Source organism: Dama dama, chromosome 21, assembly GCF_033118175.1.
Source record: "Dama dama isolate Ldn47 chromosome 21, ASM3311817v1, whole genome shotgun sequence".
Lineage (NCBI taxonomy): Eukaryota > Metazoa > Chordata > Mammalia > Artiodactyla > Cervidae > Dama > Dama dama.
The window spans coordinates 8,100,132-8,121,635 of record NC_083701.1 but is presented as its reverse complement, the minus strand read 5'-3'; the positions used below and the strand labels follow the sequence as shown (position 1 = coordinate 8,121,635).

General features: G+C 51.3%; 1 protein-coding gene across 4 annotated transcripts in view; it reads right to left on the bottom strand.

Moving 5' to 3' along the window:
• The window catches only part of ZFAT (zinc finger and AT-hook domain containing), a 145,961-nt gene that overhangs the window by 94,453 nt on the left and 30,004 nt on the right, over window positions 1-21,504 (bottom strand). For 3 of the 4 annotated variants that reach the window (XM_061123143.1, XM_061123142.1, XM_061123145.1), the window contains one exon: window positions 9,706-9,942. The exons of the other annotated variant lie outside the window; for it this stretch is intronic. In XM_061123143.1, the coding sequence (XP_060979126.1) occupies window positions 9,706-9,942 (237 nt within the window). The remainder of the gene's footprint in view (window positions 1-9,705; window positions 9,943-21,504) is intronic. 4 annotated transcript variants of the gene reach the window in all.

The following is a 21,504-nucleotide window of genomic DNA, read 5'->3' as shown; positions in this document are numbered from 1 at the left end:
GCAGTCATACATTTGTAGAAATTAGTTCATGTGCACTCATTTATAATTAACAACAGCGCTAATATTCTAAAGTACCTATTCCAAATTGCCCCAGAACTAATTAAATCTCAAAACACCCCAGAGAGTCAAGTGTTATCAGCCACATTAATAAAAAAAAAAGCCCAGAAGAGTTGTCAGAACAGCAGACTGATAAGGGATTATACTCTGGGACTCTGCCACCGATTCATTCCAGGCTGCTAATGCAGCAGTTTAACGAACTTATTAGCCCACGATTATTCTATCAAACCTGCTGAATATGCATCCCTCTTGCCTTCCCTCTTGCCCTCGGGCTTTCTCGCGTCTTCCTGCCTCTCCAGCTCCAAGGGGAGGCCAGGAGAGCACCGGCTCTGAGCACCGTGTCCCCACCGAGGGGCCACGATGACCGTGAGCACACACGGCACCAGGCAGCCAGCCTCCTCCTGACCCACACCCACCGCAGTGAACCAGCCCGCCTTCCTCACCCGATCCCCCGGCACCTGCAGGCTTTCACAGGAACCATGGCGAGGGGAATGCCTGTCCCGCTCCCGCCCCCGCCGGCAGCCCTGGACGGGCGTTCACGGCCCCTGTCTCCAGGGAGCCCTCCAGGATGTTCCCGCCGCAGGTGGTCCTGCCGTTCCCACCCTGCACCGGGCTGACCCCCGCATCATCCTGTATCTATTTGGTCCTCGTCCCCCCGGGCTCAGCTGCTCCAGAGAACAGACTTGTCTTACTTGCTTTGATCCCCATAGTCTGGCGCAGGGCCCAGCGGCCACAGCACAGGCCCCGGAAGGGGGAGAACAGAGAGGAGAGGGCTGGCCTCCACGGGGACCTCCTGAGACCTCGGCTCCAGGCGGCTCCTCGGTAGCTGGGAAGCACCAGGCGCAGCAGCGAGTGCGGCTTTAAAGGCTGCTGGGCCCTGGGCCGCGGGCCCTTCCCTGCAGCACCTCTCAGCAGTCAGGCTGTGATGGTCAAAGAGACTCCTTTTCAAGACGGGGGTCATAACGCATCGCTGCCACTCATTGGAAGAGCCATCACTTGGCGCAAAGGCCCGCAGTGTCACCGGCTCCAGCCCCCCGCCACCCACCCCATCACATCCCTCCAGGAACCTCTGAGAGCACGATGCTATGGGGCTGCCGGCCAGCCTCCAAGACGCTGGACAGGGAAGGCCTCCTCTCAGAGTCCCAGCATAGGGCTTCCCTGGCGATCCAGCGGCTCAGATTCCGAGCTTCCAGTGCAGGGGGCGTGGGTTTGACCCCTGGTTGGGGAACTGAGATCCCACATGGCATGGCCAAAACAATTTAAAAATAAAAGTCCCAACTTCAAGTCCTGCTTGGTGGGACTTAGTTAGCTCCTCTTCTCCCCTGGCCCCACCCCCTCCATGAAGAAAGGGTCGTGAGTGCCCTCTGTTTCCCCGAGAGTCACGCAAGTCTGCGGCAGACAGCACAGGTGCACAGGGCCAGCTCCATGTCCCAGGTCTCATGTCGGGACACTCAGTGACCAAAGGGCCCGGGGGTTTAATTCAGGTGACTCTGGGCCAGGACCCGGGGAGGATCGCATCTGAAGATGGCTGGACACCCGGGACAAAAGCTGGAGCTCGGAAATCAAAGGGACTGGGGTTCGTGTAATTACGAGCTGGCCCTCAGGCAGCTTTCTCCGTCTGGCAGAGCCTGATTCTTCATGGAACGAGGAGAGGACAGCCCCACCCCAGCTCCCAGCAGGGGGATGAGAGCAGACGCTCAGCGCCCTGATGGCAGCAGGCACTGGTGCGCGCAGGGGAAGAGGAGGCGTCATCACACCGGGGCCTGGGATTCCGCAGACCTACGGGACGCTCTGGACCCACTCGCCTCTGGAATCCTGGAAGCAGGTAAACAAACGCCTGCCAGACTTTGCAGCCCGCTCCACACCCAGTCAGCTCATCTGGGGCCTGTCGGGGATCCCAGGGGCTCAAGGCTGTGGATCTCACACTCCATTCCTTCCCGAGACAACTCTGACGATGGAGCCTGGTATCACGTATCTGAATTTTATTCCAAGTCTCAGAAGCTACTGCACAGAGAATGGTCACATGCAGGTGATTTTCTTCAGGGAAAGCTTACCAGGGCTGCCTGCACTGGGGCGCCATGCCGGTCTCAAGGATGAGAAGGAGCTGGCGGGCTGCCTTAGGGGGTGGAGGGTAGTTTTTTTGAGAAGAGATGGCTCCATAGGACAAGGAGGGGTTAGAAAGCAGACAGTGTCCCACGATAAGGGGGTGATCTCTCCACGAGGGGGAGAGAAGGCTCAGCAGACATGGGCATGTCACCATTGCGTGTGACATCATTCTGTGAAGGGCGGGCTTATGGGGAGCAAGTCCAGAAGTGGGGTGGCTAGTCCACCACGCAGAGAGTCTACAGGAGAGAGGAGAAGGCCAGACCAGGGGCAGGGAGGACAGCCAGAGAGGAGACCACGGGCATCAGAGTCGTGGGGAGCAGGGCACCGGGCCGAGGGGGCCGGCAGGCTGGGGGTGAGCGGGAAGAGGACTCCAGGAGGACTCAGATTCTAGCTCCAAGGACGGCAGAGCACCAGCGAAGGAGGTGAGTGCGCGGAGCAGGTCACGTGACGCGGCAGAGGCCCCAGGTTCATTGCTGCTGCCTGTCCAGCCGTCACACGGGCGCCCACTTGGCCTCTGACTCTGCGGGTACTTCTTGCTTCCTTCTACCCCGGTCCTCCCATTTCAGGTTCCTGCTGCCTTTCTTTTCACCTGTATCTGAGGTCTGCCTGTGAGTCACCTGACCGGCAGCAGAGATGCAGGGCAGAATCGAAGAAACATTCAGCAGGCAAAGCCCAGCAAGTGGCTGGATGTGACAGGTGAGAGAGAAGCCTCTGGATGAGATGCCTGGATGGGTGGCCGGTCGCCAGGACAGAGGCTGTGTGTGGGGGTGGGGGAGGACATTTATAAGGAGCCTCTGGGACCCCAGACCGAGACGCAGGCCTTGAGCTCAGGACAGGGCCGGGGCAAGGAGGCCACGTGCCGGTCCCTGGACCACAGCTGTGGGCGAGCCCACGGAAATGGCAGGAGCCATGCATGTGCCCCTAGTGAGAGCCACCCGGCATGTCCAGGCCTCGCCCACCGCGGGCACAGCAGGGTCGCACACCGTGAGGTCAGTTCTGGCCAATGAACTGCGGGGCCAGGACGGACGGAGGCCACCTCTGGGCCGACGGTAAGCCTCGGGCCTTCCTCCCCGCCGCCCATGACCAGACACGCTCAGGGCGGTGGCTGCTCTCCGGCTGATCCCTGGGTGAGCAGAGCCTCCTGAGGGCCTGCGGCAGAACGAGAAGGAAAGCCGGATCTGTGAGCCCCCCGCGGTGGGGGAGGCTGGCTGAGGGAGGTAACCTGGAACACACCAGCAGTACCCGCCACACTGCAGGGCTTCACAGCAGGACCGACCTCACAGGGCAGCGGGAGAGACAGGAGCAAAGTGGGGCAAGTGGAGGCGGCGGAGGCGGGGGGCGTCACAGAGAGTGATCCCAACCGTCCCCAAGGCCCACATTTCCAAGCATGCCTCGGACCACGCACAGCTGCGGGCCACTGCACTCTGCGTTTCCCTGATGAGCAGAGCTGAAGCGAGGGTTCACAAAGCAGTGAGAGGAAGCAGACCAGCCCATTCCACATCTTTCCATGGAGAAAAGGTCACGCTCAGAAGACTGACACCACTCTGCCTTTCCACCTGCAGATTTCCGAACCCGACTCCCGCAAAGCAGTTTTCAGCCTCTGCAGCTACTGATCAAGTCAGCGCTTTTGCTAACACAAAGATAGTAGAAGACACTTGAAATACTGTTGTGTGAAATCCTCACGAAGATTGCAGGTGCATCTTAGGTAAGATCTTAGAATAAATGCCTTGCCTTCTTTAGGGAGGATTTAACAAGTATAAGAGCAAATTTTTGCAGCTCTCCTTGCATAAAATGACCCCAGAAATAACAAGCTTAGAAAGGTTCAGAAGTGACTTTTGTAAACTTGACACATTGATTTCTGTAGGCTGCAAAATGTTTTTTTTCAAAAATACCAGCTGTTCCACATAATGGCATTAGGGGGGAAAAAAAATCTCTTTTCCTGGTTTCTTTTACTACTCAGATGCAGAATGAAATAAATAAATGTTGAATACATAACAAAATTGTTATTTTAACTTGCTATGGTTCAGTGTAGGGAAAAAGCTTATTTTGTTTTCTTCTAATTGTTTTAACAAGCCAAAGAGTCAAGGTCAACTGTTTGAAATGTCACTAAACTGCTCTTTACCGAGCATATATTAAAACAATTAGGCAAGAATTTTCCAAATTGTAATATTGTGTTTGGCAAACTGAGGAACATGGAGCAATCATCACAGGTATGTCAGCCGCTAGGCGGCCGGGCGTTAGGTCATTTCTGCATATTTTAGAGGCTTCAGCAGTGGCCAGAAAGGGAAAAACACCGGGAGCTTCCACCTTTCCGTTTGGTATTTGTTAAATTAGAGTCCACTTAGGTCATTCAAATCAATGGACTACGAGGCCATTTTCTATGCAGCTTAGCACTGGAGGAAGCTGATAATCTTATTAGGAAGGACGGTGCCTGTCTGCCGCTGCTGAAGAGACTGCCTAATTAATTACAGAACAGAAAATAAAGGTGAGGACTGCACAGGGTGGAACGTGCCTTTCGCATGAGGTTAGAGAAAAAGCTGAGAGTGGTATGCTGAAATGAACAAAGTCAACATCCACAAAGAAGAAAGAAGACTGGTTTTAAGGCGCGAACATGGTGGAGCTGGGCCGTCTGCAGGGGAAAAGCAGGGAGTCAGAGGGTGGTACCCAGCCCACCTCCAAGGAGCTGTGCGACTCTTAGAGAACCGTCATTCTGCACCTCAACTTCCTCAAGTATAAAATTATGAAACTGGCTTGAAAAGGGGGGTTTCTAAGCCAATCTTAAAAGATCACACACAGTGTGTCACGGCTGGTGTAACATTCTCGACATGACAATCACAGGTGGGCTCAGTGGCTGTGGGGTTGGGGTGACTGTGAGGTGGAACACGGGGAGCCCTCAGGGCGACGGCAGTCCTGCCTCCTGACTGCCGTGGTGCCTACACAAGCCTACACGTGGATGAACGGTGATGAGTGATGACCTCCGCACACAGTACCTCCCTGTCAGGGTTCCTGATCCTGACACCGTGCCACAGCTCTGCAAGACACCGCCGGGGAGAGCAGGGTGAAGAGCCCGAGACTCTCTCTACCATCTTTGCAACTCCCTGTTCTCCCACTAATTGTTTTCAGAATATGAAGTGTTTTACTTTTTCAAGGCTTGACTTGGAATCAGACCCTTATTCTCTGTAGACCCTATGATTTGAAATAGTTTATCTGCAAACTGCACTTAATGAAGAACATTCCTTTGCCCATATTTACTGATTAAATATGTATGACTGTCTTACTTCACAACTTTCACAAAAATACAATTTCCAGAGGGATCAAAAATACAGATAAAGAATGAAACCATATGTATAACAGAGGAATATATAGAAGGTTTTTTTTATTATTTGGGGCATATAGGTAATGTCCCAAGCTTCGATAAGAAGGGCATGGAATTTGACAGTAATGACAAATGCTGATATTTAAAACTTCAGTAAAATGCAAAAGGAAAGAAAAAGAAATTCTACACATGAAAAGACAAATGATAAAGCTGGAAAATATCTTCAGAATATATGGCAATCCAAAAGTGTAGTAAGTAAAGGACATGAGCAAGGAATGCCCCAAATTACACACAAGACAAAAACCTGAATATCTGCAACGAGATTGTGCACTAGTGACCGGGCAGATAAAACTCACAGAATGTTAAATTAACCATTTTAGAATGAACAGTCCAGTGGCATTTAGAGCATCCATAATGTTATGTAACCACCACCTTTATCTAGATACAAAATCTTTCCTATCATTTAAAATAAAACTCATTAAACAGTTTCTCCCCATCCTCCCCTCTCCTCCAACCCCTGGTAATTACCAACTGTCCTCTGTCTCTATGGATTTATCTGTTCTGAATATACATGGAATCATACAGTATGTGACCTAAAAGATGCCCTCTTAGTCTGGGAATTACATTACTAGATATTTACCTAAGATAACAAAGGCACAAGTACAAAATATAATAATAATAGAATAAAATTGTAGGCTCAAGATTATACACCTGAGTATAGTTTTTTTGTTTTCTTTTTTTTAAAGAAAAATTTTAAACAGTATTCAATGTCAATCAACTGGAGACCTGATGAAGGAAAACTTAAGGTCCACACACACACAGTGAAATGCTGTGCGGCCTTTAAAAGTAACGAAAATCTACATTTACTGACTCTTTGGTCAGAAAACAGAGCATTTTAATCAAGAGCACAGACCCTGCAGCCAGACTGTGTGAGTTCAGCGTACAGCCCCGGCCCTTACGGGCTGTGTGATGCTGGCAGACTCCTGACGGCTCTGCCTCGGCTTCCTGTCTCTAAAGCGGGGATGATAACAGTGTCCACAGAGCCGCCATGGAACGCATTGAGCGCAGAGTCGTAAAAGCACTGAGAACAGTGTCTGCAGCACAGAAAGCGCCACAGAACAGCTTGTTGAAGAAAAAATACCTGACGTGAGAAATTTATCCGCTCCATTAACTGCATGAAAAAAGAACACGGAACATTATGTATGACCTCAATTTCTGAAAAACGTATGTGAACATACATAGAAGTGAGAAAGGGCTCTCTTCACTCACATACAGTGTAACAGAAATTATACCTAAGCAGTGGAATTGTGCACTATTTTCACTTTCTTCTTAGTATTTTTTATATCATTACACGTGTTAAAAAAGAAAACAAATGATAACACCCAATTGGTACTTTTGGACACTTCTGGAACCTCAACTGGGCTGTGCTTTCTAGGAGGGATATTGGCAAAATGTAATACACTTTCTGGGCCAGTAGTTCTACTTTCAGGCATTTATCCTATAAAAATAACAAACAATAATCCACACATACACATATAGAAATGTACACATGTACATAAGGGAATATTTATAACAGCAAAAAAAAAATAATAGGAAATAACCTAAATTTCATTAGATGTCCCACAGTGGGCACGAACAACGGAAAACTTATCACATCGCATGGAAAGATGATGCCACGAAGCTCCAGGAAACACACTCTCTGCGAAGCCTGTGCAGACCCAGGTGAGTAGCTGGCACTCTGCTTTGGGGGTAAGACACCACCAGAGTGGGTCTCAGGAAGAAACCCCGGGGGCAGCACAGCCTGGGGGCTGGGCGGGAGTGGAGGGGACCCCCACGCACAGGACTGAACCTCTCAGTTACTTCTAAGCCTGAGTCCAGAGGAGGAGGGAACTGGAATGTCTGGCGTCACCAAAGAGGGAAATTCCCTGATCTCTAACAACAGCCATGCAGAAAGCCCAGGGGTCTCCCAGAGGGGGCTGACAGGACAAGCCAGCCATGGGGAGGCACCAAATCAGAACAGATTCTCAACAGGGGCTAGAGCTGGCCCCTCTGACTACGCCGTGATGACCACTAAGGGTCAGTGCAGGAGACGCAGCGGCGGGGTGCATGGGTGAGCGCGTGATACACACTCAGAGGGCCACAGGGGTGGGGCGGTGCAGTGAGGTGAAAGGACAGGGAGCCCCTCCATGACCACGTCCAGTAGGAACAAGCGCGCTGCGAACCAGCGCCTCGGGTACAGTGCCGTGAGCTCCTGTCCCTCCCTCCCCGGGCCATCTCACTGCTGAATTTCTGCGTGCTTGCCAAAGCACCCGAGGCTCTGAAGTGAGACACTGCTTCCCCCGAAACCACCGGGCTCCCCGCCTCCACTTCCCACGCGGCGGGCGCTCAGCTCTGTCTGGACACGGCTGCCACCCCACTGCCGCATCTCGCCTGAATTTGCAACAGCCCCTGCAGCCTAGTAAGAGTGCATGTGGTCACCTGAGAGCAGCTCTTTAAAGGAAAGAGTGCTTTGTGTCTTCTACAGCTGGCACAGGTGTTGGCAATGAGCTTTGGCCACCAACTCGATGTCTGATGAATCTTAGGTGGTGCCTGTGAGCATGCTAAGTTGCTTCAGTCATTTCCATCTCTGTGCAACCCCATGGACTGTAGCCGGCCAGGCTCCTCTGTCCATGGGATTCTCCAGGCAAGCATATGGAGGGGGTTGCCATGCCCTCCTCCAGGGGATCTTCCTGACCCAGGGATCGAACCCCAGCCTCCTGCACTGGCAGACTTCTTTACCCCTAGCGCCACCTGGGGGGCCCATTAAGTGGTGCATCCCCTCAATAATGTGCTCAGTTCAGTTCAGTTCAGTTGCTCAGTCATACGACTCTTTGCGACCCCATGGACTGCAGCACACCAGGCCTCCCTATCCATCACCAACTCCCGGAGCCTGCTCAAACTCATGTCCATTAAGTCAGTGATGTCATCCAACCATCTCATCCTCTGTCATCCCCTTCTCCTCCCACCTTCAATCTTTCCCAGCATTAACGTGCTAGGATTTTACAAACCAAGGGCCTTGCACTGTTGGGAGGTGTTTCTAGGACTGAAGAACTGCGGTTCAGAGTCAGACAATCTGGGTTCAAAGGCCAGGAGGATCCCTTTCTAACTAAAAGACCCTGGATAAACTGCCTCATTTCTGAGTGTCTAAATGCTCTTACCTGTGAAACAGGAGGGACAGCAGGAGCACTGTGCCCACGGGGCTGTGAAGAACAATGACAGCTAACATGTACGGGGAGCTTTTGAAATGGCAGGTGTTCTTCTAAGCACTGTAGGAAGTCCTGTCTCATTGAATCCTCCAAGCAACCAAATTAGCTAGTGTTGTTTTTATTCCCATTTTACAGAGGAGGAAAACAAAGCAGAATAAAGTTAGTAAGTACTGGAGCTGCCATTCAAAGCCAGGCAGCCAAAGTCCAAAGCTCACATCCTGAACCAGAACCCATGTGATGTGCGTGTGTGCTCAGTCGCTCAGGAGTGTCCTACTCTTTGTGACTCCATGGCCAGTAGCCTACCAGGCTCCTCTGTCCATGGGATTCTGCAGGCAAGAATACTGGAATGGGTTGCCATTTCCACTCCAGGGGTAAAATACTTAGCCTGGTACAAAACAGTAAGAACTTTCTACATTCTTAGACATATTTTGAAAACTTCGAAACTAGTGCAAGAATCAAACGAGGACAACAAAGCCCACGGCAGAGGCCTTTGCTGTTTCACTCCTCCTAGACAGTTGTCTAGGAGACTTTCCCGCTCACGCTCACACTCTTTTCAGCCTCTTTTAGAAGCTGCTTCAGAGCCAAAGCCTTGCTAAGTTCTTACCTGAAGGCAGCACCGGGTATCCTGTATGTTCTTCAAAGAGCGCCAGCCACAGTCAAGGCCATCAAGGTCACTCACAGGGGCTCAAGCATCCTAACCTCAGCCTCTCTGCTCACAGAGCCCCACAACATGGTTCCAGAACAAGAAAAGCCCCCCAACGCAATGAGAAGCCCCCCCCCGCACCCCAACTAGAGAGTAGCCCCTGCTCTCCTCAGCTAAAGAAAAGCCCGAGCAGCAATGCAGATGCAGCACGGCCATAAATAAAGGAGTAAATAAAATTATTTTTAAAATCTTTAAAGAAAAAAAAGTTCAAATGAGACAGCTGGTTTAAAAAAAGGGGGTGCGAGCCGTCGGCGCTCCCTGCCAGGGTGCGCTCTTACCTGCGTCCCCCTCCGCCTCGCCCAGGTTCAGCACGATGATGCAGATGTGCTTGCGGAGCTGGCGTGGGTTGGAGAACTTGCGGCAGCACTTGCTACACTCTAGGCTGCCCCCTTCCTCGGGGGCCCGCAAGCCGTCTGCGCCGGGCAGGGCACTGCGCTCCGCCATCTCCTCCTCCGGGCTGGGCTTCTTCGTGGACCCCTTGGGCCTGCCTCTCTTCCTCTTCATGACCGAAAATTCTGCGGAGGAAACCAGAGGGCACCGTGGGGTCACAGAGGGCGAAAGGGTGGGCCATGCGCTCGGTTTCCAAGCATGGAAATGTGTCTGCTTCCACGGGGAGCTCACGTAATACAGAATCCACCTGCAGTGCAGGAGGCCTGGGTTCCATCCCCACGTGGCGAAGATCCCCTGGAGAAGGGGATGGCTACCCACCACCCCAGCATTCTTGCCTGGAGAATTCCATGGACGGGGATGCCTGGCTGGGCTACAAGTCCATGGGGTCGCCAAGAGTCGGACACAATTGAGCGACTAACACTTTCACTTCCCACATTTTATTAAAAAAAGGGAAGCTTGAAGCAGTTCCAGAAATGAGCAGCTGCAAACAATCATTTAGTGCTAACATCTCTGCACCTCTGTGCTATTATACAATCGATTCTGTAACCATGTGATTTGAGAACATTAATTTATCAGAACCTGCGCACTGTGCCTCTTCCATAAAGTGGGGAGGGTTTTAAGCTGTGACTGTCAGCTCCAGATCACAAACCAGGCTCCTTAGAAACCACCATTTCCACTGAAAACTAGTTCTCAGAAACTTGCTAAGGACTGTCTCTGCAAAGGGTTCTCAAAGGCTGCTTAGCTTGTCACGCTCTTAATGAGTTACACAACTATTCCGACTATTTAAGCCATCATAATTATTAGGTCCAAATTGTTCTGATGGAAAAGAGACAAAAATAATTGCAATTTAAAGCCAAAGATTATAGGGCTAGAGACAATATTTTTCAAGTTTCCTGGAGACCGGAGGATTTAAATGACATCATCAGAGCTGCTTTGGAGCAAGTTTCAAATCATTTCTCACCTCTTATCTCTTCTTAATGAGCATTCATTTTTAAGGCATTCATCTCCAAAGGAAGGTGGGAATTAAGATAGGTGAGCGGGCTGAGGGGGCCTCCTGCCGTTGTAGGAAAGTGGAGCGCTTCAGGTGATTCGACGTGAGGGGTGCCCTGGCTGGCACAGCCTGGCTGCCCTGCCATCTCTGGAGAGCCATCTGTCTGGCCAAGGCATGGCATGTCAGCAGCCAGCCGTCTTTGCATCTGAACATCAGGGCAGAGGAAGGGTCCTAGGTTCGAGCACCATCTTGGGAGAACGGTCATCTATGCAATTATGACATGTTCGGGGTCCCTCCTGCTCTCCCTGTGGTTCTGCCCAAGAAAGCATCAGCCACAATGCCCCCTGCTATCACCGTGAAGACCCTTTACAGGGGCCACCTGGGCTCCCAAATCAGACAGGGAAGCCACAGGGGCAGGAGAGGAGGGCAGGAAGGCTCTGCAGGGGAAGCACAGCGGGACAACGTGGGCTCTGACGGAGGCACCTGCTCGGACGTGGGGTCCCCAGGAACTCAGAGACCAGGCACCGCCGGAATGGGGAGGGGGCGCTGAGAGAGGGGAGCTCTCGCAGAAGCAGGGTTTCCACTGAGCTGCAGGGCCAAGGCGTGTCCACCTTGACCTAGAGCTCCAAGCCAGAGCCTTCCACGGCCGGGGCAGCCAGACTGATGCCTCCATCTCGCCGGGCTTGCTGGAGATCGGGCTCCCCTGTCGGCCCCGAGATCACAGCAGGAGGATGACAGCTGTTGGGCCAGGAGGCCCAGCACTGCAGACAGGAGGCTGAGGAGGGAGGTGAGGAGGGGAACGTGCAGCGTAAGGACAAAGCGTTCACCTCAGAGCCGTCAAAACCCCCCTCCTGATTATTCTTTACAACAGAGGCTTACTGAAGCAGCAGTTAACAGCGGGAGGAGCAGGGTGAGCGGAGAGGCTGTAAACCACCCACCGCACGTCACATCCGCCGAGCTGGGGACATGTGTTAGAGGACGGTTTACGGGAGGGCCGGCCCAGCCCCAGCCCCATGCCCTGCCCTGCCCTGCAGACAGAGTTCCTCCTCTGACGCGTGCTGAGGATGCAGCTGTACAGTGGAGAGGGGGCTTCATCCGTACAGAGGTCCGGCCTCCGCCCGTGGCCACGCGGGTGACCTTAGGTCTGACCTCTGAACACAGTCTGACCTCATGGGGTAGCTGGAGACTGGGGGCCAGTCACGCAGGCGGGCATCATCAAACTCCATAAAAACTCTGGACACCAAGGACGTGGGTAAGTGTCCCTGGCTGGAAACACTCCTAAGTCCTATTATGTAATATAACCGCAAGAAGACAGAGGCGTCCAGGACACCATGGGGCATGGAGGAGGACCAAAGACCCCGCGTCTGGGACCCCCTGAGCCCCCAACCTCACCTGCCATCACTGCCTTTGGCCTGCTCTGACCTGCACCCTTTTTGTTTAGAACTGTCATCCAAGTACAGAGCTTTCCTGAGTTCTGTGAGTCATTCTATAAGACTGGTGAACCTGAGGGAGTCCTTTGGGTCCCCGAAATTTGTACCTAACTGGAAAAGTGCGGGTGGCCCTGGGAACCCCAGATTTGCAAGGTGTCAGCAATCCTTTTCTTTGGTTGCGCTGGGTCTTCACTGCTGCACAGTTTTCTCCAGTTGAGGCCAGTATTGGGCCGCACAGGCCTCTCGTGGTGGCAGCTTCGCTCGTTGCAGAGCAAGGCTCTAGGCGCGCTGGCTTCAGGAGCTGCAGGTCGCAGTCTCTACAGCTCGGGCTCAGCAGTTGTGGCTCATGGGCTTTACTTGTTCCGTGGCATGTGGAATCTTCCCAGACCAGGGATCGAACCTGCATCCCCTGCAATGGCACGTGGATTCCTATCCACTGTACCACCAAGGAAGCCCGGCGTCAGCAATCCTGAGCAGATGCAGAAGCCTTGCGGGAGCGGTGCCCTCCATCTCAGCTTCAGGTTCGGCACTCATCGCGTCAGGGGACCCAGAGTCCGCTCCATGGAGACGTGCAGAGCACGTTGCAGCCGCATCACCCATGGGTGCGAGCCTCTCCCAGCGTGGTGGGAGTGCAGCCCAGCTGGCCAGACCCGAGAGTGGTCTGTATCCCCCAGCACCTGACCCGGTGTCCCACCCAGCAGGCGCCCTGCAAATCCTTGGTGAATGAACTCAACAAGCAGGGTGCAATCTGTTGTCAAAGAGTAAACATAAAATCGACCCTGAAAGCTTTGGAAAACCTCTAACATGATGGTGACGAAGCTAATCTTACATCTGACCGCATCCATAATTCAGATCCTCAAGACCAATTAGCTAGCTAAAAATGAAATTTTCATAAATGAACTTGGAACAAGTTAAGCACCGAAAGTGAACTGCTGCCATCAGCTACCCGCGTGGTACAAAAGAGCGGAGAATCCTGAAAGCGGGCAAGGGAAACGCGGGCACCTCTACTAGCTCACGCCGTGATGGCATCTCAGTGCGGGGAGCTTCAGCTCCTCGTCCTCCTCCCTGAATCCCTGCATTCAGGTGCCACTGACCTCTGCGGATTTTGCCCCAAAGACGCCTGCTGGCAAACCCCGTCTCGGTGCACCCAGACCCCCGCCCACCAGCTCAGTGGCTGCCTTCCACTCTGCTCTCTCTCGGCCTCCATCCCTTGTCTCACTGCCACCCCCTTGCTCTAGAACTTTCCATGGTTCTTGAGCAGTTTGCCCCACGACTCTCAGACCTGGCTTTTCAGGCCCCTTAGCACATGGTCCAACCCTGCACATGCACACAAGTGCGCGTGCAAACACACACACCCTCAGCACTGTGCTTGCTCCCTCTCTCCCCTCACTACCCACCCACTCAGGGCCACGTCCAAGGCCTCCCGAAATACATGGAGGTGACACCTGTCTCTTTTTAACTTACCTGTACTGCACCCCCTCTTGCATCCTGATCAGAATCCAACTCCTGTTGCAAATCCTAACACTTCAGGCCCCGTTCAAATCCCAGTACATCCTCTGTGAGATGGTTCATCCCCCAGGGGCTGTGTGAGGCACACACTCGTACAAACTCCCCCACACTGTTTCCTGACTGTGTTTCCCTTCCCCCACCATCACACACGATCACACACCCTGAGGTGTGAGCTGCCTTTTCATCCTCAAGTTCCACAGGATCCGGGGCAGTGCTAGAGGCACAGCACAGTCTCCATACAAGAAACACATGTTGTCAAAGCTGTGGTTTCCCAGTGGTCATGCACGGATGTGACCGCTGGGCCGTAAAGAAGGCTGAGCACCGAAGAACTGATGCTTTTGAATTGTGGTGTTACAGAAGACGCTTGAGAGTCCCTTGGACTGCAAGGAGATCCAACCAGTCCATCCTAAAGAAAATCAACCCTAAATATTCACTGGATGGACTGATGCTGAAGCTGAAGCTCCAATACTTTGCCCACTTGATGCGAAGAGCCAACTCACTGGAAAAGACCCTGATGCTGGGAAAGATTGAAGGCAGGAGAAGAAGGGGACGACAGAGGATGAGATCGTTAAGTACCACCATTAACTCAATGGATATGAGTCTGAGCAAACTCCAGGAGACTGTGAAGGACAGGGAAGCCTGGTGTGCTGCAGTCCATGGGGTTGAAAAGAGTTGGACACAACTGAGCTACTGAACAAAGTCATTTCATAATAGGAAAGGAAGCAGTTAGAAAACAAGTCATTTCCTACGTCCCAAGATTCCACCAGGAAGAAAGAAGTGAGCCATGGTGCACCTTGACTCCATCTCAGATCCAGTCTGGGGATAACTTCCTCATGGTCAGAAAATTACCCTTGCAGATCCAAGGCCAGAACTAGCAAGGGACAGAAAGAGTCAGCTGGAGTTGTTTAAATTTAATCAAATGACAACGTGAGCATTATGAAAAAAAATCTCGACATTATCAACCATCTAATAACATAAGTCCTTTATTTGTACATCACTCAAGTCTGTGAGGCACTTTCCCAGCTATTATCTTGTTTTATCTTCATAAAAACCTTGAGATAGATGCAGCAAATGTAACTCCTCAATGGGAGAAGAAATCAAGGACCCAAAGGTTCGAGGGACTTGGCACATTTTCCAGAACTTGCCGCTGAACTGGGCAAGGCTGGGACCTGGGTTCCTTCTTCCTTGCCCAGGTCTTTCTGCTGAGCCACCTGGCCCTCAGGTCTGTTCTGGAGACGGTAACGAAACCAAGACCTGCACTGCCGAGAACAGCGGCCGGGAGTTAAGCCGACCTGGTCCAAATCCACCAGCCTCAGCTTATCTCTTTTTTTAGTAAAGACTGTATTTCTTTTATTTTAATATTTGACTTTATTTTATTTGGCTGTGCCAGGTCTTAGCTGCAGCATGTGGAATCTTTAGCTGCGGCATGCGGGATCTAGTTCCCTGACCAGGGATTGAACCCAAGGCCCCCTGCATTGGGAGGGTGGAGTCTTGTCCACTGGACCACCAGGGTGGAAACTGGCCCCCCAGCCTCAGTGCCTAACACAAAAGATAAATACGAAACCGCTATTCTATAAAAAGTCGCTATTAAATAAAAAGCAGCCCATTACAATGCCGAGCAGAGCACTTAAGAAGTGAAGGATAAATGGCAATGGTTCCTTATTCCGGCTCCAGTCATGAATATGCTGACTTGGGCCGTCTCTGAAGACACTATTACCCTCCCAGCCTGTCCACTGTGAGATCCTGCGATTTCTCAACGTACACACATTCTTGTTCATTAAGGTGCTTTCTCCTCGATTTCTTCATTTTAAAACATCTCACACACGGAAAAGGCCAGTACAGAACTAGGGAGTACAAATTCCACTCTGCCTGAAAACAAGGATAAAGCCAGCCCTTCAGCTCCTGTTCTGCAGCTCCATCTCCAGTCACGCCAGCTCAAGAATTTAGGAAAATCGTGGGGCATTAACACTGCCAGGCCTGACAGTCAGCCTCTCTGACGGGTAGTCCCCAGGAGCCCAGGAACAAAGAGACAGTGGACTGGACGATGTCAGCGCCCAGGCAGACAGCCGGGGCAGTTACGGGGTAGATCAAGAAGGGAGGAAGGCGGGAGAAGGAAGAGACGGAAGGGAGAAGAGTTCCTGTTCAACATCCGAAAGGGGGAGTGACGGCAGAACCGGAATCCGGCTCTCAGGAGACCCACGTAAATTCCTCCTAGCGTAAGCCCAGTGTCCCCACCTCCACCAGAACAAGCGTGCACACGCACACTCATCCATCTCACAACACTCCCATCAGACCTGCACCCACCCATCACACACACTCACCCATCTCTCTCTCACACACACATACACTCATCACACACACTCACCCATCACTCACATTCACCCATCTCTCTCACACACACATACACTCATCACACACACTCACCCATCACACACACTCACCAATCTCTCTCTCACACACACATACACTCATTACACACACTCAGCCATCACACACCCTCACCCATCTCTCACACACATACACTCATCACACACTCACCCATCACACACACTCACCCATCTCTCTCTCACACACACTCATTACACACACTAACCCATCACACACATCCATCTCTCTCACACATACACTCATCACACACACTCACCCATCACACACACTCACCCATCTCTCTCTCACACACACATACACTCATCACACACACTCACCCATTACACACACACTCCCATTAGACCTGCACCTACCCATCACATATACACTCACCTATCACACACACTCCCATCAGACCTGCACCCACCCGTCACACACACCCATCACACACACACTCCCATCTCTCTCTCACACACACATACACTCATCACACACACCCATCACACACTCACCCATCTCTCACACACACATACACTCACACACACACTCACCCATCACACACACTCACCCATCTCACACACACAATCACACACACCAATTACACACTCCCATCTCTCTCTCACACACACATACACTCATCACACACACTCACCCATGACACACACACTCCCATCAGACCCACACCCATCCATCACATACACACATACTCATCACATACACACTCAACCCATCACACACACACTCACCCATCACACACACTCACTGCCACACAGTCACAGATACAACCATACATTCACATGCACACATTCTCTTATATACTCATACAAACACACAAGAGGAAGAATAAACTTGGTCCATTAGGGAACTTTTTTCTTGGAGCATAGTCAGAGATTTGATTAGGAGGAAGGGAGAAAAAAATGAAAAGTTCTTTTGCAGACCACTTCCAACATGAGCAAAAGAGATTAAAAGGCTATAAAATCAACCAGAGGACTTAGGAAGCTTCATGTTATAAAGGGAGGCCAAAATAATAAATCAATTACTACCCAGTTAGAGGTTTAATTAAACCGTTTCAAGCATCTCTCAACATAAAATGAATTGTGAAAGTTAAACCCGAATGAAAATCATTAGAGAGGAAACTAAGATTCCAGAAGTCTCAAATTTTATGGACTTGGACAAAGAGGGAAGGAAAGACTTGGGGCTCTTAATGAAAGACTTTTGAAGAAATGTTCTCATGTTAACAGTCTAGGTCTAATTAAAATCTTAAGAAATACTTTTTTAAATTACATAGGCAACTAACTTTCCAGTATACACACACACACACAAACACAAACAGAAAGTGTATGCAAGAAGAATTTAAGTCAAAAGTGAATTAGTAAATGAAGGAAAATAACTTCTAAAAGTTCAGTGGTAAGAATCTGATTATGCCCCAAGTGCCACAAGAACACCGTGGTCAGGCCTCTCAGGATAGCTGCTCTCTTGCTCTCTGCCCATCCCGTGCCTGACCAGCCTGCTTCGTCTACACCCTCCTAAGAGGAGTAACCCTCGTTTGTATTGGGCTGGCCAAAAAGTTCATCCCGGTTTTTCCGTAACAGTGAACTTTTGGGCCAGCCCAATACTTGCCCCAGGCCTCAGCTAATGATAGCTCATCCAAGGGGTGGTGAGGGGCGCGCCCCTCTGGTTTCCCTAGTAACTAATGAGCCCAGCTGACACTGATTCCCCTCTATCTGACAACACCTTCTTCCCCTGGGGAGCAAAGGCCCACTGTCCACTGCACGTGGTGGGGTGTCGCTCCAGGACTCGGCTTCAGCGTGTAAGCCCCCCATCCGTTAAACCACCGAAGTCTCTGTTGCTGACCCCAGGCTCTTCATTGGGTCTTGCGCTTGTGCTTGGGTCAAGTAGGTGCAGCCCCAAAACTGGCAGAACAGCCAGGAGACTCCGTGAGCACTGAGATGTCAAGATGTTGGGAAATACAGGACGGGGGATGGAAAGTCTGAGGGCCTACCCGCTAGGGTGGTGCTCTGGAGTTACAGGGAGATCCCCGGGAGGCCGATCTTGCTGAATGGGGGCTGCCAGGTGCTCTGAAGAACAGGGGCCTCTTCACGGTTCTGCTATTGTATCACGGTGAGCCTTTCGTCATTGGTTAAGCTATTGATGGCATTCTGGGCTGCCCAGGTGGCCCAGTGGTAAAGCATCTGCCTGCCAGTGCAGGAGACATGAGTTTGCTCCCTGGCCCCTGGTCACAAAGGGGTGATGATGTGACTGAGCACACAGCACCCAAGGCAGCTTTCTAGGAGGGACTGGACTGAGCGCACAGCACCCAAAGCAGCTTTCTAGGAGGGACTGGACTGAGCACACAGCACCCAAGGCAGCTTTCTAGAAGGGAAGTGACTGAGCACACAGCACCCAAGGCAGCTTTCTAGGAGGGACTGGTATTTCTCTTGTGCCTTCAAAATGAAAATGATCTACCTGGGCTCTCTGGAATGTTAGCCTTTTGTGATCTCTAAGAGTAAAGGAGAATAAGAGCTTTTAGATAAACTCTAGAAATAACCACGTCTTGGGAATGAGAACTTTTGAACTCTTGAGGATTTCATTCCCCCCTCAACCTATGTGGACAACAACTGAGGAGCCTATGCGGGCAACTGACCAGATTTATTTTGCAAATGGATTGGTTTTAATTGGCTGTCCTTGGTGGAGATGAGGATCATTTTAGACAGAAGACTGTTGTACTTCAGTGGATATTAAATTCTAATTTTGTTAATTGAGGTCTTAATACATTGTATTTATGAAAGTTATTGTATTAGCCATACTTTTGTCTTAATGTGTTTTGTTTAATCACTAAGTTGTGTCTGACTCTTTGAGACCCCATAGACTGTAGTCCACCAGGCTCCTCTGTCCATGCAATTCTCCAGGCAGGAGTACTGGAGTGGGTTGCCATTTCCTACTCCAGGGGATCTTCCCAACCCAGGGATTGAACCCACGTCTCCTGTGTTGGCAGGCGGATTTTTACTACTAAGCCACCTAGGGATGGAGAGAAAATTATCTAGTGAAATTGTCAAAGAGTATAACTGCTCACGAAGTGTGACACTGTTTCTTCAGGTCTGCTGCTAAAGGCACATGCACAACGACAATCGAGTATAAGGAATAAAATGTAGAGCCTGTAAAGAAGGGTTTCCCCGATAACATACCTCTGAGTCTATTCACGAGATCTGGTTAGCCTTTCCCCAGCGTGAACGACCACGTGAATGTAAAGGAGGCCTAGAACCGAGGGACCTGATCTGAACCAGGGGTGGGAGCTAGCACCCCAGCATCACAGGACGAATATTTTTGATCATCAGTGCTCTCTATTGGAAGATTTATGATCAAAAGGGGAAACAATGGAAAATCTGCATGTACCAAGGCATGAGGAAGTCATTCTGGCTAACACATGGTTTAACTTCGGCTTCATGGACCAGAGCAGCCTGCTTTGTGGCCTTTCAGACTTATATTGCACACTCACTTTGGCCATTGAGGAAAGGAATGCATTAGAAAGCTAAAATGGAGTAGCGTGCTTCAGACATCCAAGGTAAAAACTGGTGGCCATTGTATATGGGATTTTAGACATGTTCTTCTTTTACTGCAGGGTTTTCTGAGCTAAACCGCAAAGTGCGTGCTAAGTCGTTTCAGTCATGTCCAACTCTGCAATGCTATGGAATATAGCCCACCAGGCTCCTCTGTCCATGGGGTTCTCCAGTCAGGAATACTAGAGTGGGTAACCATTTCCTCCTCCAAGGGATCTTCCCGACCCAGGGATCAAAACTGCACCTCTTAGGTCTCCTGTGTTGGCAGGTGGTTTCAAAAGCCAGAGGTGGTATTATCTCAGTTGGGGTCGCTGCTTGTGTTCGCTTAATGCTCATGCTCTCCCCTGTGCTGGACTTGCCGGGTGTCTTACATTTCGTCCCTAGTCTGAGGGAGGAAGTCTATTCGAGGACCGAGCAGCAACCTGCCCCCCTGTGAAATGAGTCTAACTGCTAGGTCTCCAGTGAGACACAATCCTCCTCCTCCTCTGGGCTTCCATGAAAAGTCAACCAGCTACTGTGCCTACATGGAGACTACCATCCATGGTGGGACCTTCCTGTCCCATGGGCCAGTACATCAGAAGGACCGCCGTCGGTAAGGGTCACCGTATGACTGACCGCCTGTGAGTTCCCCGGGCTGGGCTGTCTGCAGTGGAATGGGATTAACTGTTTTCTGTTTGGAAAGACCTAAGGGGTGCACCTCTAATGGCACCCAACATAACACGGGATGGCAGACCTGTCCCGTGACTGCTGACTCCTGGCGAGGCCACCAGGATGCTTCCATTAAAACTGGGCCTCCCCCTCCCCATGGGGGTGGCTCTGGGTGTGTGAGAGGACCAGGGTGGCCTGACTTTCCTCGTAATGGCCAGGGCGCAGCAGCCATTGACCTTGTAAGCAGCCGGCTCCAGAATCTGCCCACACTGTGATGAAGGACCGTCCTTAGCATACTAGACGCCTTCCTCTTGACACTCTGGCTGCTGCTGTCTGTACTGTTTGTAGTATCCGGATGCAGTGCCTCCAGCACACCTGACCCCGGGAATATCGCAGAAGACGGACTGACCAGGACTGTGAGGGTCGTTCGGGGTGTGGAGGGGCGCAGTGAGTGGCCAGGCCTCTCCAGGTAGCTGCTCCCTTGTTCTCTGTCCATCCCCTGCCCGACCACAGCGGCTTCATCTACACCCTCCTGACGTCAGTGACCCTCATCTATACCCACCCCAGCTAATGAGGGCTTATCAGAGCGGCGGTGAGGGGCATGCCCCTACCAGTTTCCCTGGTAACTAATGAGTCCACCGACATCAACTCCCCTACTACTGGTCATCTCCCTTCCCCTCAGAAGTGAAGACTGCCCCCGAGTCCTGCCCGCTGTCCGCCACACACAGGAACGTGTCACTCCAGGGCCCTGCTTCAGACATGCAAACCCCCATCCATTAAACCACCGATGCCTCTGTTGCTGACTCCAGGCTCTTTCTTGGATCTGCAAACTGGGCGAGTACAGGGCGTGTGGGTCTGTGCGGTGCGGCCCAACAAACACGCAAGCATGACATGCGCAAATCTCACTTTCCAACTTACTAGAGCAGCGGTTCCCAATCTTTTTGGCACCAGGGAGTGGTTTTGCAGAAGATAATTTTTCCAAGAAGCAGAGTCCACTGGGGAGGGCGGGAATGGTTTGGGGATGATTCAAGCTCATTACATTTATCATGCACTTTATTTCTATTGCTATTACATCAGCTTCACCTCAGATCATCAGCAATCAGACTCTGAGGTTGGGGACCCTTGAACTAGATGACCTTGAGTATGCTGTTTTAACTCTACTCTCTGAAACACATGTTCCTCAAT